This window comes from Pygoscelis adeliae, unplaced genomic scaffold, assembly GCF_000699105.1.
Source record: "Pygoscelis adeliae isolate BGI_AS28 unplaced genomic scaffold, ASM69910v1 Scaffold137, whole genome shotgun sequence".
In the NCBI taxonomy this organism is placed as follows: domain Eukaryota; kingdom Metazoa; phylum Chordata; class Aves; order Sphenisciformes; family Spheniscidae; genus Pygoscelis; species Pygoscelis adeliae.
In genome coordinates, this window is record NW_008825099.1 from 484,295 (window position 1) to 499,395 (window position 15,101).

The window sequence follows — 15,101 nt, forward strand, 5'->3', positions numbered from 1 at the left end:
GTCATCAAGACAAAGAACTTGTCTTCATCTCCCTGTGTCCCTCCCTCTGGGTGCATATTGGCAGCACCTCAGCCACTTTGCATTGCTTACCGGAGATGCTTCATAAGGATACAGTGTGGCCCTGACCTGCCCTTTTTTGTTGTTGTTGCCAATTATGATGGTGCTGATAAAAGGACATGTTGATATGTTTCCAAACAGACTCGCTGTTTGCATTCCTGAAATTGCTGCAGCGTTCTTATTTATTTATTTAATTGGAGGGGGGGATGACAACAGGAAGAGGGTATGTTTTTGTGGTTTATTGTAGTTTAAAAGGTATGAGATCACGTGCAATTGCAGCACTGTAGTATGGAGTATATCAACCAATGCTCTCTCCCCCTGTCTTATTTGTCTTCCAGTCCTGCAGTCTCCACATCATCTACTGTGCGAGGAATGATGATTCCATGAGAGAACTTCCTTTCAATTACCTGCCTGCTCCTATTGCATGCTGCTCCTGGCCAGTGATGAGCCATTCAGCTAGACTGGGATTTACCATGAAGAAGGGAGAGGCAGAATATGAACTGTAGACATCCCATCAAGTTCCTTGTGCACTGTTTTTACTGTGTCTGTATATAAATCTGCTAGTATAGAGCACGCACACACTCTTAAAACTAAGTTGCTTAAAACAGTTGCTACTGTGTAAGAGGACTGGTATTTCTCACCATCATGGCTTCAGTTTGGAAAAGACTGCAGCGTGTTGGGAAACATGCATCCAAGTTCCAGTTTGTGGCCTCTTACCAGGAGTTGATGGTCGAGTGCACCAAAAAATGGTAAGAAGCAGCTCATGTTGTTGCACAAATGGTGGAGTAAGTTGCTGGTGCTGAAATAGGAAGGATGTTGCTCATTTTGTATTGTTCGGTGTGCATGCATTGGTCTTGCCTGCCCATTGCAGAAGCAGCTGCATGGGGTGCTTGTCTTTCTTGATGAGTGCTTGCTTTGCCTGCATACTTATCTTGGACCTGTTGGTTTTGTTCTGTACTCTGATTTTCTTAGCTGGCATTGTTGTTATCATGCAGAGGACGGTGCATTTATTAGCTCGCCATCTGGGTTTGGGGTTTTTTTTTTTTTTTAATATTTCCTGGGAGCTGTTTTCCAACTTCCAGCTCTGCTCTTGGTGCTGAGTGTTATCTGCTGACACTGTTGTTAGCTGACTGAGGCATTTGAGATCAGTCCTGAAGATGGTGGCATTTTAATCTGGGGTGGATATGATGAAATGAAATACCCATTTCGATTTTGACTTTTTTACCTGAAGATGTCTTGTCTCTCCTTCTTTTCCTTGTTCCTTTCCATCTTTTAATGGGAAGAGGCAAGAGACAGATCCTTGGGAATTGTCTTAAGGTATTTGTTTAGTCAGACAAGAATTTTGTGCAGTGGTGGTCCAGTTGGATGGTTTTGGAGCTGACTAGACAGCAGTTAACAGTTAATGGTATGGGTCTGGCGCATCTTCCTTCCTGTGCAAAATGAGCTTAGATAAATCTGCTAGGGGAGACGAGAAGCAGCTTTTAAATAGTCAGACAAAGATCTCCATTATACAGATACCTAAGTGCTGTTTTCTATGTTTGGAATATTGAAGTTACTGACATAATTCTTCACGTTGGTGTGAGCCTGTAGCGTCAGGGGACGAAGAAAGTACTTTCCAGACCTCATGGACTGAGATGTTCAAATTGTCTTGTAATAAACTGCAGCCTCCTTTCTAATAGTTGGCCTTTCTTCTTGTTGGCAAGTTTGGCACTTGCATTGGCTGCTTTCACTGGTTATGAGTAATTGCCTCTACAAATTTAAATTCTATCTCTTGGAATTGGAAATCTCTGTCAAATATGCTGGAAGGCTGCTCGCTGCTCTGTCTTAAAGGAACACTGTCAGGTTAAAAGTTTTTTTTAACAAGTTATCTTCTTGCCTAAAATGTTTTAAAAGATTATTAAGAAATGGGATCGTTTTGGAAATTAAACTTGCTTTCACAGAATAAACTACAAATAAAACCATTTTAAAAGTTGAAAGAGGCTGTTGTGATTATCTCACGGGATCTACTGTCTAGTTCAGGCCAAAGAGTTTTCCACAGTAGTTTTGGTTTATCAGGTTTATTTCAGCAGTTGTGTTTATTGCTTTTTATATTTTGTTTGCATAAACTAGCCTGTTTTGGCTTTCATTTTCACTTTGATTCACTCCTTGCTTGAGAATTTGCAGAACGCTTCGGCACTAAAGTATGAATGCTGCAGGGGAATGTTCAGATTGGATCTGCAGCTAACTTTCGCTTGATTTAAGAGAAAGTCGCACACAAAAGTTCTCTTGTGAACAATCTTGTTATTTTAGAAACAATTAGCTTATTGTTTAATCATAAACTAGAGCACCCACCTAGCAAAATGCCTGTGTGTAAAGCAGTGAAACAGCCTTTTAAAACCTCAGATACACAACTAATCTTTTAAAAATAGGTTGTCTTTCTGAACCTTCATTGTATGTTCTTGAATTTAAATATAGGCAAGATCAGTGCTTGTGTTGGTTATGATGAAGCAACAGTATGGTGGTGAAATGTGGATGAATTCTAGGAAAAATAACAGTAGGGGGGAAAAAAACATCACTCACAGTTGTTTGATTGTAGGCTTTTCTATTCTGCTTCCTCTTGTATGGAGAACCTTAACAAAAGTGTTCTTTAAGCATTCAAGCTAAAATATGATACTTATGCCATAAGTGGAACTCCCTATATGAAACAAAAGGGTAAATATATATTTTGAGAGCCTTCAACTAAGTCTTTCCTTAACTTTGGAGAAGATAGTTTTGCATGTGCTGACAGAATCGCTGCTTTCTCTATTTCTAAAGCTTGTCTCTGAGTTTGGTCCATGTAAGAACAAAACAGAAGGAATGAACTCCATATGCTGTTCTTGCTGAAAGCACTTAATACACATTAAGTGTTAGTGCTGTAGTCTGTAGTTTGTTTGATTGAAATGTAGTAAGCAGTACATTATTTTAATGTACTGGCATTTTAACAATGCTGTGTTTCTGGAGGAAAAGAATTCTCCATTCATATTTTAAAATAAATGACAATGTGGTCATAAACACACTTGAACTGAGATGTGTCTGTGAGCAAGGATTGTGCATGACCAAAACAGGCTGGGTGCCTGTCTGTGAACTGCTATCTTCTGTTAGGTTTACATTTGTCTACCTCTTCAGAAAATGACTTGTGTTTTAGAATATTTTTGTAACTGATTGTGTGTGGTTTGCAATGTTGGGTGTATTTCTGGTTGGCTTTAATACTTTTTGTCTCCTCTGGATTTGTATTCATTTGAATTTTTTTTAATTTAGTGTTCAAAATAGCTCCTGCTCTTTTTTCTGGAGTTATGCTAGCTGTGTGGGAAGTCGCTACCACTCTGGTGTTGCTGCTTCACTCTTTAAAAGGGTTATCTCTAGGTACAGCAGCATTTGTCCAGCATAGGCTGAAACTCCCTTTCCTTGCTTTTTCTGCTCTCTATAATTTCTGATTCTTATCCCTACTAATGATTAAAGACAGCCACTCTCAGATGATTGCTTTTCATCGGTGGTGCATTTGGGGGGACAGGTTGTGATGAAGTGTCCAGTGTGGTCGCTGTTTCATTAGAAAAAACTTATTTTCAGGTAATTAACAAGACTGAGTTGTTTCTGTGGCATTCTGGCTGCTCCTGCTGACCCAGACCTAATTATTGTGGCTGCTCAGTACCTTTGAAAAATTGAGCAGTTGGTTGATGGAAAGCCTTTCATTAAAAATAAATAAATAAATGTAGTCTTGGTCTTTAATATGGATTAGTGACTCCTGCTACTGTGAAAATGTTGTGCTTTGCATTAATCATATAAGCAGTTGATTTTTTTGAAAGGCGCTTGCTTGGCAGTGCTGGAGCGTGTCCTCCTCCACTTACCCTTGGAATAAGCTGGGGCAGCGCAGGATTTTCTAGCCAGCCTCGCCAATGAGCTGCAATCCTGGCCTGGAAGGACTATGCGTGGTAGGAGAGAGTTAATGTAGTCCGCCTCCTCAGTGCAGAGCCATTGAATAAAACCAGAAATCAGTCTCATGCATTTTGCTTAGGCTTCTACAAAGAAAAGTTGTATTTGCTGCTCTGTGCTGTCGGAGCAAGTGTTGCGGTGTGGGAGAAGAGTGTGCTGGGCATCGCTGGCAGGTGTAATGCTGTGACTTGCATAGGGGACCCAGTTCAGTTGCCTGAACACTGGTGTCTAGCGCTGTTTGAGATGCCTTTGGGTTTCCTGCCAGTCCCAGCTGCCAGTTTGGAGAAGCCCAGATCTCCTGTTGATCCTGTGTCAAGCCTGCCATCCCGGCATACATCTCTTGTGTACCCTGGGGCTTCTCAGCTGCTGGAGGCCTCTGTTCAGGCAACTGAGTCAAGGCTTGTCTGAGGCACAGGCTCAGCAGAGGAGCCTCATAGGAGGAAAATGCTCTTTTGGACCAGAGATCAGTTTCAGTACTAGGACCTGAAGCTGTGGTAGCTGTTTTACAGAGCTGCTGAAGCACCTAATGCTGAACACGTGAGCTCTCTAGGATGGCTTTTATGTTTCCTTATTTTTGTGTGATGTCTCGCAAGTCAGGGACCCAACCAGGGGCTTCAAGTGTAGTATTGACTGGTTTCCACAGAGAATGGCCTAACTCTTACAGAGTTGAGGTTGCCAAGTTCCTAATATGATGTCCATTGGATGCTTTTATGAGTGAGAAAGCTGCTCACCTGAATGTAGGTGCTAACTGCTTAAAAACTCTGGAAAAGAATAAGCATAAGAAGGCTTTTCTACAGGACTTGCCATTCAATAGTTCCTTTAGAGATAAAGAAATATGTTGTTTTTTACAATGTTTGTAATACCTGTCATCTCCTATATGAACTGCTTTGCTGTTAAATCCTGCTTAAAAATACAGTGAGCCACGATGTTCTAAAAGGGTTAAACTCTTCTTGTATGCTGCCTTAACTGAAGGCAGGCTTCATTTCCATGAGGCAAATCTCCTATTTTTGTATCAATTAGGTATGGTCTGAAGTAGGTTCTGTATTTTCAAATATACATCTTTCTCTTTTGGAAATGAAGTAACGCTTAAGCTTTTTTTTCCCAAAAGGCTTTAGCCATCTGTTTTTCTCTTCTATTGTAGTTTCATAACTGGATGCTGCAGGAATTTTAAGATTTGGCATACACTGTGCATGGGAGAGAAATGAGCTTTTTGAGATTCCACGGTTCACACCAGTCTGCTTGCCTTCTGGTCGCTGCTTTCCAGCAAATCCTTCAGCACTGAACGCCACTGAAAGAACTGGAGTTAACTGGTTGCTGTAGAAATCCTTGGGGGTTGTCTGTACAGGGTCAGGCTGTCAGATTGCTCAGTTAATTTCCTTGCTTTGCACGGTTGTTAAGAGGGGATTTTGTGAGCACCTAAGTACTTTTAATTATTAAGGATGATCGCATTAAAATGTGTGACAAAGAGATAAGTTACAGGTCAATTCAGAATCTCTTTGGGTTAGTTTTGGTGTGAACCGTGCGTTTGTTGTGGGCTTGCTCTAGTGAGTGTTTGATTGGATTTGCATTTGCCTGTTAGCCACGTAGGTATACCGTAACAAGCATAGCTTCTGCAAGGAAAGAGTCATGCAATTTCTCCTGCTTTTTAGCTTTTTTACTCCTTCTCAATTAAATTATACTCTGTCCTCACACTCTTCATTGAGATCTCTGATTCTACACCAGATAATCACCATCTGCAAATGCACTTCAGCATTTTCTTCTCCATCCCTTTCCAGTTTTGACTGAGGACTTTTTGAGGGCTTAAATTGTATCAAACTTATTCTTTCTGAATAATCACCACCAGCTGTCTTACAGGTCTGTCTTGTCCCTTTCTTCCTGCGGTCAATTAAAACACTTACTGTCTACATGCAAAAGCAGTTCTCCTCTGTCACCTTGCATCTCTCTCCTCTTTGTATCAGAAAGAAAATCCTTGATTCCACAAATTTAGATCTGCTCCTTTAGGCTCTCTGACTGCTGTCAGGAGGTTGTCTACCAATCCTGACTCCTTAACACCAGCTGCTTTCATTCCCTATCTTACCAAGCTAGCCTCCTGGCCCCTTCTGTAGCCCTATGTCTGTTCCACGGACCACAAGTTAGGGATTTCTCATCAAAATTGTTGGTTGCATATTGTGCAGTGAAGAGGTACGGGCTCAACAGGAGAGGTACGGGTGTATGTGAAATCTTTCTTGCTGCTGACTTTTTCAGATCGTCAGTGCTGTGTACTTATACACATTTTCTATCTACAGCAACTCTTTGAGAGTATTTGAAACTCTGTGTCCAGTTCCTAAAAGACCTCATTGGTAGAAGCACACATGAAGTTTAGTATCTGTAAGGTAGAAAGATTTGGGGTTGTCATAAATATTTGTTCTAAATTTTATTTGTCTTTGAGAGACAGAATTCTTTCCAGCAATTCCTTGACATGGTTTACTATCCTGGCAGTAACAAAAATAATTGTCTAAAGCGGAAAAGATTAGGTTATATCCATGTTGTAGACAAATCCATCTTAATGGTCTGTCATTCATTCATTTAAAGGGGTGAGGATGTCTCCTTGAAGAAATAAAATATGCTAACTTACGTTGTAACACTGCTTTATTTTTTGAGAGAGAAACTGTGTGTGTGTAACTTCCTCACAGAGCTTTATAAATAAATAAAACCTGGCTCTGTTCCTGCAGACACCGTGTTGCACGCATACAGTAAAGTACGTGTACTGTTCCTTTGAACCCAGTGGACTTGAGCTGGAATAAAGAATTTTTTGCAGGATTGGATCCCTGTGAATTTCAGCTCTTTGTGTTATGACGTTAAATAAAACGAAATATGACATTATGTAGGCCTCATCTGAGCCGAGTCTTCAGTCTCTTAGACTGCTCAGGCTGTATAGTGCCAGTCTGTTGCTTCAATTAGTTTTTAATTGGCTGGAGAGAGCTGAAGTCCCTTTCACAGTTTAGTGTGAATAAGGAGAAGAGGAGGAGGCTGGTAAGGTTGACTAAATCTGAGGAAACTCTTCTTATAAGACAAACCCTTCAGTTACTGTAGTAAAAGCATTCTGCTTGGGTGGCTTTCTGAGAATACGGGGGTGGGGGGGTTGTTTGTTTACTTCTAAAAGCTTTCCCAGTTTACTCTGAGGGGAGTGTGTGAAGTGTGTGTTTGTTTCCTTGCCCCCTCTCTCCTTTTACTCCTTGGGGTAGAAGCTGGCCCTGGCAGGCTGTTTGCTACCTTGCTGTGGGACACTCCTTAGCTGCCCTCTGCACCAAGTCTGTTCTGCGTGTCCTGGAGTGGACTCTGAAATACAGGAACTATGCAGCTGAACTTTTGTTCCTTATTTTAAGATATGCACATAGCAATAGGGTAAATAAAGCCTTCCTTGTTTCCTTCCTTTTGTTGTCTTTATTTGAAAAATGTATTTCTGCAGCATACAGTTTATGTAAGTGCATCAGAGCCTCTCAGCTGGGAAGCTGTATGTTTTGGCAGTTGAGGTGTAGGGTGGTTGTGGCTTTTGGCACCTGGAAAGGCGTTGCAGGGACTTGGGAACTGGTGGTTAAGCATGAGCTAAAATTAGCAGAAACATAACTAACATTGCTGTTGTCTAAGGCTCTGACTCATGATGCTTTCTGGATTCAAGAGTGGAGCTGAGATGTCACTGTCCCTTAGCAGTAGTCTTCCTCTGGTTTCCTCTGCCCTGAAGCAGAGGTAGGATGACAGTAAGACTGCCTGGTGTGTTAGTGTTAACTGCCATCGACTTCAGTTCAGATTTGTAAGGTGAGAGTGAACTGCAGCAGTTGAGGAGCGTATGCACCTCCCTTATGCTGCCCTGATGCAGTGGGGAGGAAAACCTGCCAGAGGGGTGAGATGAGCCACAGCTGCGGGCAAGAGCATCTTAAAGTGCTTCAGCTAAATCACCCAGATCCTGAGTCAGTGCCCTGTGCTGTCACTGTAGGGCTTCCAAATGCACAAGCCTTTGGGATGAATCAGAGGTGCAGGCCCTTCTGAACTATAGTTTCCAGGTGCCTGCAAACCTGTAAAGATGAGCAGTACAGAAGTAATTCTCATTTGCCTGTTGAGGTTCTTTTTGTAGTGGAGAGTCATTATTGGGTTTTTCTTTTATTTCTGTTTTATTATTATTTAAGGAGAGTTTCTTGAGAATTACTCCAAAGCTATGTCTAGGCTCTGCAGCTGCTTAACTGTCTGCAGCTGCTGAACTGCGATCTCTGTGGCTCTGTGTATTTATTTTAGCACAAACTGGTTTCGGGTTTTATTTCATGTGCACACTCAGTCTCCTGCAGTCATTCTGTGGGCTTTGTTTTGGGTGAGCTGCTGTATCAGAGCCTAACGGCACACTAGCAGATCTGATCTTTCTTTTCTAACAGATCTGTTTTGAAAAATTACTTTGGTGCTGACCAAACATCACAAGGCAAACTAATTTCTAGTTCCAGGGACAACTGAATTAAAACAATCAGGGATGTTTTAAGACTCTATCATATCACATCAGTTTTGACTCTCATGTTACCATAACTCACATGACTACCACTCGTTTCCTTGGTGCCATCTCAGCAAGTACCTGTGATGACCAGTCATCCTCCATGTTCGCTACCTCCTCTTTCTTTACCCGAGAAGTAATGTTTGCTTCCTTGCTCCTGTCCGATGGGTCAGAGTTGTTGGGGGTTGCTGGATGAGTGGCATTGGCTGTTGTGGTGGTGATGTATGTTTTGATGGGTGTGCAGCTTTGCTGGGAGCATATATTCATCTCCACCTGTTGGGACAAGCCCCATCACTTTTCTGTAGGCCAGGCAGACCAAAGACATTCCCTAAGTCAGCTCTGGGCTTTCCATTAGTTACGTTGCTGCCTGATGCCCCAAGATGATAGCTGTCTTGAACTTTCTTCAGGGCTAATACTAATGCGCTGGTGCCCGTGCTTTTAAATCCAGTGTCATAAACTGACTTTCCCCTCCCAGTTGTGCCTGGGAAGAGTATTTGCGTAGCCAGTACTGTTAATATCAAAAGCCATATTAAACGATGTAATTGGAGAATCTGGACCATTGAATACAGTTGGCAGTACATTGTATGCTGCCACTCAGCATGCACTGTGAACTTCCTTTACTGTCAGTGACTGCTCATTAAGTAAACTCTGAATCCCTTTGTTTATGGCAATACATAAGAGGAGATTTAAAAGAGCTGTCAAAACAGCTTAATTCTCTTTTCCAGCAAAGATCTAACTCAGCAGCCTGTAAATTTCCAAACCAACCTGTTGCTGATTTATCTGTGGTTTATTAGCAGAGGACTTAACCTTGACAGCTCCTGGTAACACCTGACATGATTATAGCTCTGCAGTCACAGCTCAAGCCATGTTGGCAGGTGGGTGAGTTTGTTTGGCTGTTCTTAACTGCTTGGCTGTATTTTTCTTCTGGTTGTACCTACTGTCTCTTGGAAAGCTGATGTAGTGGTTTGTCTCTTCCTGTAGGTAACCTGAGCAGTAGTTGTATAAACCTGTGCAAAACTTTCAAGAGAACAAGATTTTTGAACTCCTTTTTCTCTTCAAGTGCAGATCTTAACTGGATAGAGTACTTGGAATAAGCGTCTCTTAAGTCGAGTGAGTGAATATTCATGAAAGTTCCCCTTGCATTCCTTTATCTTTGACATGTAAGAAAATTTTAAGAATGGGAAAGTCCTGACCCATTTTTCTGCACGTCCTCTCATACCACAAAAAGCAAAAGAATCTAGCGCAGTTCTGCTTGGTTTTGAGGCATATTTGGGATGGTTCCTGTTTACTGTTAACACTTTTTAAAAAGATTTTTTTTTAAAAAATGCCTATGACAATGGTGTTTTCACCCCCCTTTTTTGGGATTTGTGCATGTAGAAAAGGGAATTTGGGATTGTAGGCTTTGCTCTTGGTTTTTCATTTTCTTGTTAAAATTGTTTACTTTCCTCCCTTTAGATGGCTGTTCTGAGCTCCACTGTCTGCATACCCTTTCAGAATACCAAGACACAGACAATCTTAAAACAGTAAAGGAATTATTTTCTTTCCCATGGATTCCTTTTTTCATATAGTAAATGGGATTTGATTTTTTTCATTCTGAACTGAAAGATGACCAAGAGTAATCTTAACACCCTGAAATTCTCATAGTGGCTGATGTAATCGTGGGATTTTTTGACAGAGGATTGAGAAAGTGTGTGATCACCCATACTGCTAGAATTGTAAACATCTAGTGCTTTGAGACATGATGCCTCCTTTAGTCCATGGCTGTAAGACTGTCCAGTAAAGGGGGAGGGGAAGGCAACTCTTCTTTCCTGCCCCAGCACTTCTCCTTCTTTTCTGGGGTAAATGCTATGCCAGCTGAAAGCTAGCAGCAGCGTAACAGGGGAGTGCCAGAATATGATAATATAGAGAGCTTGGTAAAGGATGGTGCGAGGGGAATGCCCCTGACACATCATCTGCTATCTGTGGGCCTGTGGCAGCCTACTCTGCCATGCTGCCTCGTCAAAGTGTCATACCTCCACACCAACACTGCTGTCTCTGCTGTCCTTTCTCTAGAGAGCTAGGACAGCTCTTTTCCTGGGCACACAACACTGCTGTGGTTGATGGGGCCGTGCTGTCAGTGGTTATAACAAGTTAGCTTGCTGTGTTGTTGTTTTTGAACCTTGGGCTTCTCCCTTATTTTTAATGTTGCTTCATAGGGAAAAAGTTCTCCTATGATGTTAAAATATGTCTGAATTGTCCGTCTGGCCAGCAAATTCAGTGTTGCATCGAAAAGTTTCAGCAGACAATTTCAACCAAAGCTTATGGGGGTGGAAACCTCCAGCTATTATTTCCATGGGTTTTGTAATAAAGGGCTTCTGGATAGAAGAGAGGAGTCTTGGACAGACCCTGTGGCTGCAGGTAAAAAGCCAGTAACTCTACCCTTTATTAGACGCTGGAGAATCTGCAGGGGCGAAAGCTGCTGGCAGCCCGACCCCTTTCCCTCTGCCTGGAACTACGGGTTTGTTTCAGTTTGTGCTTCCATGCGGCCCTTTGTGCGAGTGTATTTTTGGAGCAAGGAGCTGCTAGATGTTTCTGTGTTTCTCTGCTACCCATCTGTTACTGTAGTTGCCTCCTGCTCTAGCTGCCTCAGGAAAGGCTGTATTGCAAAGGAAGATGGCAGTAAAAACAGGCGTTACCTGTGCTTTTGGTTTGTGGGTTACCCAGTCCTGGTGCTTTGTATTCATCTTACCCATCATCGGTAACTTCGGTACTGCTGATAGCGTGGCTAATGTTGATGTAGTACCACTGCAGATGACAGTGCAGTCCCTTGTCTCCTTTTCCTATTGCTGTACCAGGAAGCAGGAATATAGAAATTTTTGCCTATAGGTTCAGTCTTGTTGTCTGGAGTGGACCCTAATAAAGTATTTACAATGCACCAAGTCTGCTTCCTCCTGGAAAAAAAAATGCTGATTTCAGTAAATAAATTTATTTCAGACAAACTTATTCTTAGGGAAGCAGAGCATGTACTGTAGGGGGAAAAATAATACTTCCTTCTTTTAGCAACAGCTGGTAAAAGGAGGGTGCTTGCTTGATTAGCAATTAATGATAAAGTCAACAAACTGTAATTTTAAAAAAAGAAAATAATCTTGAGCTACTCTTGACTATAGGAAGACTGCAATTTACCCTAACTTGTTTATGTCCACCTCATTGTGAGAACTGTCAGTATCTCTTATGGTTGACAAAACCCCATTAAGGCCCAGAGAAGCAGAAACCTGCTGCCTCATTAGCCTCACAAAGCAAGTTTTCTGCCTTCCTCTTCCTTCTGTGCTGTGCCATAGGTGGGCACAGAGGAGGCTTGGTTAGGTTTGCCTCAGGTTGTCTTCTACAGGGTTTGTTTCTTCTTTGCTGCCCAAGGAGGCCTTTAAAAAAAAATGGTTGGTCTTGCAGCTTTTTACATGGAGTATTTGCTTGTTGCATTTCAGCATTGCTCAGGGATGGGCAGGACGAGGTGAGGTGAGCTGACGGGGAAGCAGGGAGAGTGAGGAGCAGAAGGTGAGGCTTTTCTCCCTGTTTGAATGTCTTCTGGTCTGCCAGTATGGGATATACAAGGCAGATCCTGCTGGGCTTGGAGATAGAAAAACAGTGACCTAAATACGAGCAACCCATGTGTGAAGCAAAAATAATTATTTTGGAGAACAGCTGCGGAGCTTTCTTGTAGTTCTGCCGATGTCATCTCTTTGGTTAGCATGTGTTTTATTGATGGGGTCTTAACTTCTTCTTATACTGAACATCCCTCCCAGCAAAGGAGAAGTTAAAAGCGGTGGGGAGATGTTTCTGGAAGCTGGTAGCACATGACAGAAGTCTGTCATCTGTGCATAGTATGCACAAATATATAGTTCAAGATGCAGTGTGTGTATATGAAATCAATGTACGCTGTTGAACCATCTTAAGAGGAGGGAAAGCCTGGATGCTGATGATGAGTAGCAGAAGGGGTGGCTGTTGCTAGTAAAGGACAAGTCTTGTCCACCCTTGGTTACTCTGGGAGGCTCCCAGGTGTGCTGTGGGGCACATGGGCTGAACAGGGCCAGAAATCTCACTTTCCTTACAACCTCAAGCCATCTCGCTGGTAATCTAGGTAGCTTTGAAATAGTGAAGTATTTCATGTTACTGAAATGCTCAACATTGTAGTAAACCCCAGGCCTTTATTCTCCTGTCGAATACAATTCCTTTCAGCTGTAATCGGATTTTTGTGTTTTATTCAGACGGATGTTTGCTGGCTCAGGCCACGTAAAATTCTTATGACAAAATGTGCCCACTTTAAAATGGGAACTTACTGTGTCACATTGAGCTTTCAGACTTGATTTTGCTGAACAAGCAATATGCACATATGTATACTTGGACCTCATCTGTATGCAGCAGCTCCACTGTTTTACTGTGCCTTTGCAATCCATGTCATACAGTACCTATTCTTCCCTTATAGGCAGGAGGCAGCAGTACAGAAATACATTATCTAGAGACATTTTCATGGAAATAGCTGCACAGCCAGTTTAAGCACTTCTGTAGCAAAATAAAGTGCTTTTATATTTCTGATCGTATCAGAACAACTATTCCAGTTTGGAGTAGCTTCTCTAATTGAAGTAGTTTTGCTATCACAAAAACTGTCCTGAGCAAGCCTTGATTATCGAAAATGTTGTTGTGCCTCTGAGTCACTGCGATAGTAGCAGTCATACTGTTAAAGAAGAAATCTAAATTTAAAATGTTTCAGGGACTCTTTTTGTGCTGAATGAAAACAAACTGCATTATTTAAATATTTCTACCTTTAAGACACAGGTAGAAAAAGTGTGGCTATTAATATCACGTGATGTTAAAAAAAATTCTGAGTGCATTTGAAAGGGGTCTGTTCTGTTATTACATTTTCTATTCAAAGGAAGATTTATAGCTTTGTAAATAAAACTGCAGTGTATGTCTGGCCTTCCTCAATGTAACTTTACTCAGTTCAAATTAATGTCCCGACCTCTTCAACCTGACGCATCTTTATATTGTCACTGTGTTTCATTTTCTTCACTGGATCTGTGTAAGTTGTTTTCCATATTGGTGTCACATGCCAGTTTCCAGGTGGTTGATGTGGAAAGGGTAGGAATAATGCAGCATACACAGAAAGAGTACTGATACGCTCTTACCGTTTGGTGCATTTATACATAGTTACAGGAGGATAAGAACTTATTTACAGTTTGGGCTTTTTGAGTTGATTATTGTATGAAAGCATGATTTCTCTCGTTATTTGAACCTGGGAAGCTGGTTCTGTACATGCGTGGCTGTGGGAGTTTAATTTTTTTCTATCCCAAGGGTAAGTGTCCAGTCACAGCAAAGAAATCACACACGGTGTTCTCTCTCTCACTATCCAGATGTAGCCAGAAACTGCAGAGTAGGGTTTTCTGAGTACTGAAAGTAGAGGAGCTTGCGAGGCTATGTAGGTTTTCAGTTACTAAAAGTAGTAGTAAAAGTTATTTTTGTTCCTTACATAAATAATTCTGTGTCGGTCAGTTTAGCACCTTCATTTGTTCAGAGCAGACTTGATAAATTCTGTGCAGTTTTTTCTATGTAAGTGTTTTGGATTTGGAGGGGGAAATAAAGTCCTTTTTGCTTCTCCTTCTACTAGGGAGTGTGGTCTAGTGGTAGAAACAACAGAAGTCAGAAAATCCTGGTTCCACACCAGGCTTTCTTTCAACTTCCCTTGTAACTGTAGAAAAGTCATCTTTTCTATCACTCCCTAATTTGCATGCACAAATCATCTTCTGTCAGCTTTCCTACAGTTTTACATCCACAATTACTTACAAGTAGGATTTATGTCTCCTGTTAAAGGCCAGAAGGTAGCAGCTCTCCGTTCGGTGGTACTGGCGTGAAACAACTAAAAAGACACTTTGCTTTGCGGAAATAAATATCAAGTGCTGACAATTTCTCTGCGCAAAAATTCTGCAGCTGCACAGCTCCATTATTAATCCAGTCTTACAAGACTGCTGTGTGATGGAGAAAAATGATCCCTGGTTTATATCTCTGAAACTAAAATACAGAGAAATTGTGGAGAAGGTGCAAGAAAGCCTCTCTGTACTGATAGGAATTGTATGAGTGCACATTTATGGTAGCAAGATGCTGCATAAGCGAGGAGGAAACTACAAGTTATACCCTACAAACTGGAGAAAAAAAAAAAAAGAAAGAGAGGGGGCATTTTTCTAAGTATAAGTCATGTTAATAATGAGGTAATTTGCAAGTGTGTCTGGTCATATGGGGTCAGAGTGGAAACTGTTGCAGAACGCTGTATTGAGGTAGAGCAGGACCAGTGAAGCAGAGTACATGGGGAAAATGGGAAAGGTAATTCTGGAGGGGAAGTGACCGGTATGATCACTGATCTACAGTTACTGATGCAGGAGCTTAAGCAAGTTTTTTGTTGTGAGGAGGGGTTTTTGTTTGTTTTCTATTTATTTTCCTTTGAGTGATGTGTAATTAAGAGTATGTGTAATGGATAAATGCCAGATTGAGGGGAAGGAAGTAATTTGTACTAGGCTCTAAGTACATCCTTTCTGGATTGACGTTTCTAAAATATTTT

At 41.5% G+C, this 15,101-nt stretch overlaps 1 protein-coding gene across 1 annotated transcript in view; it reads left to right on the forward strand.

The window, feature by feature from the left end:
- Nucleotides 1-436: 436 nt before the first annotated feature.
- EHBP1 (EH domain binding protein 1) overlaps nt 437-15,101 on the forward strand; it is a 236,180-nt gene continuing 221,515 nt past the window's right edge. The window contains exon 1 of the mRNA XM_009327110.1: nt 437-806. Within this exon, the coding sequence (XP_009325385.1) occupies nt 703-806 (104 nt within the window). The 5' untranslated portion in view covers nt 437-702. The remainder of the gene's footprint in view (nt 807-15,101) is intronic.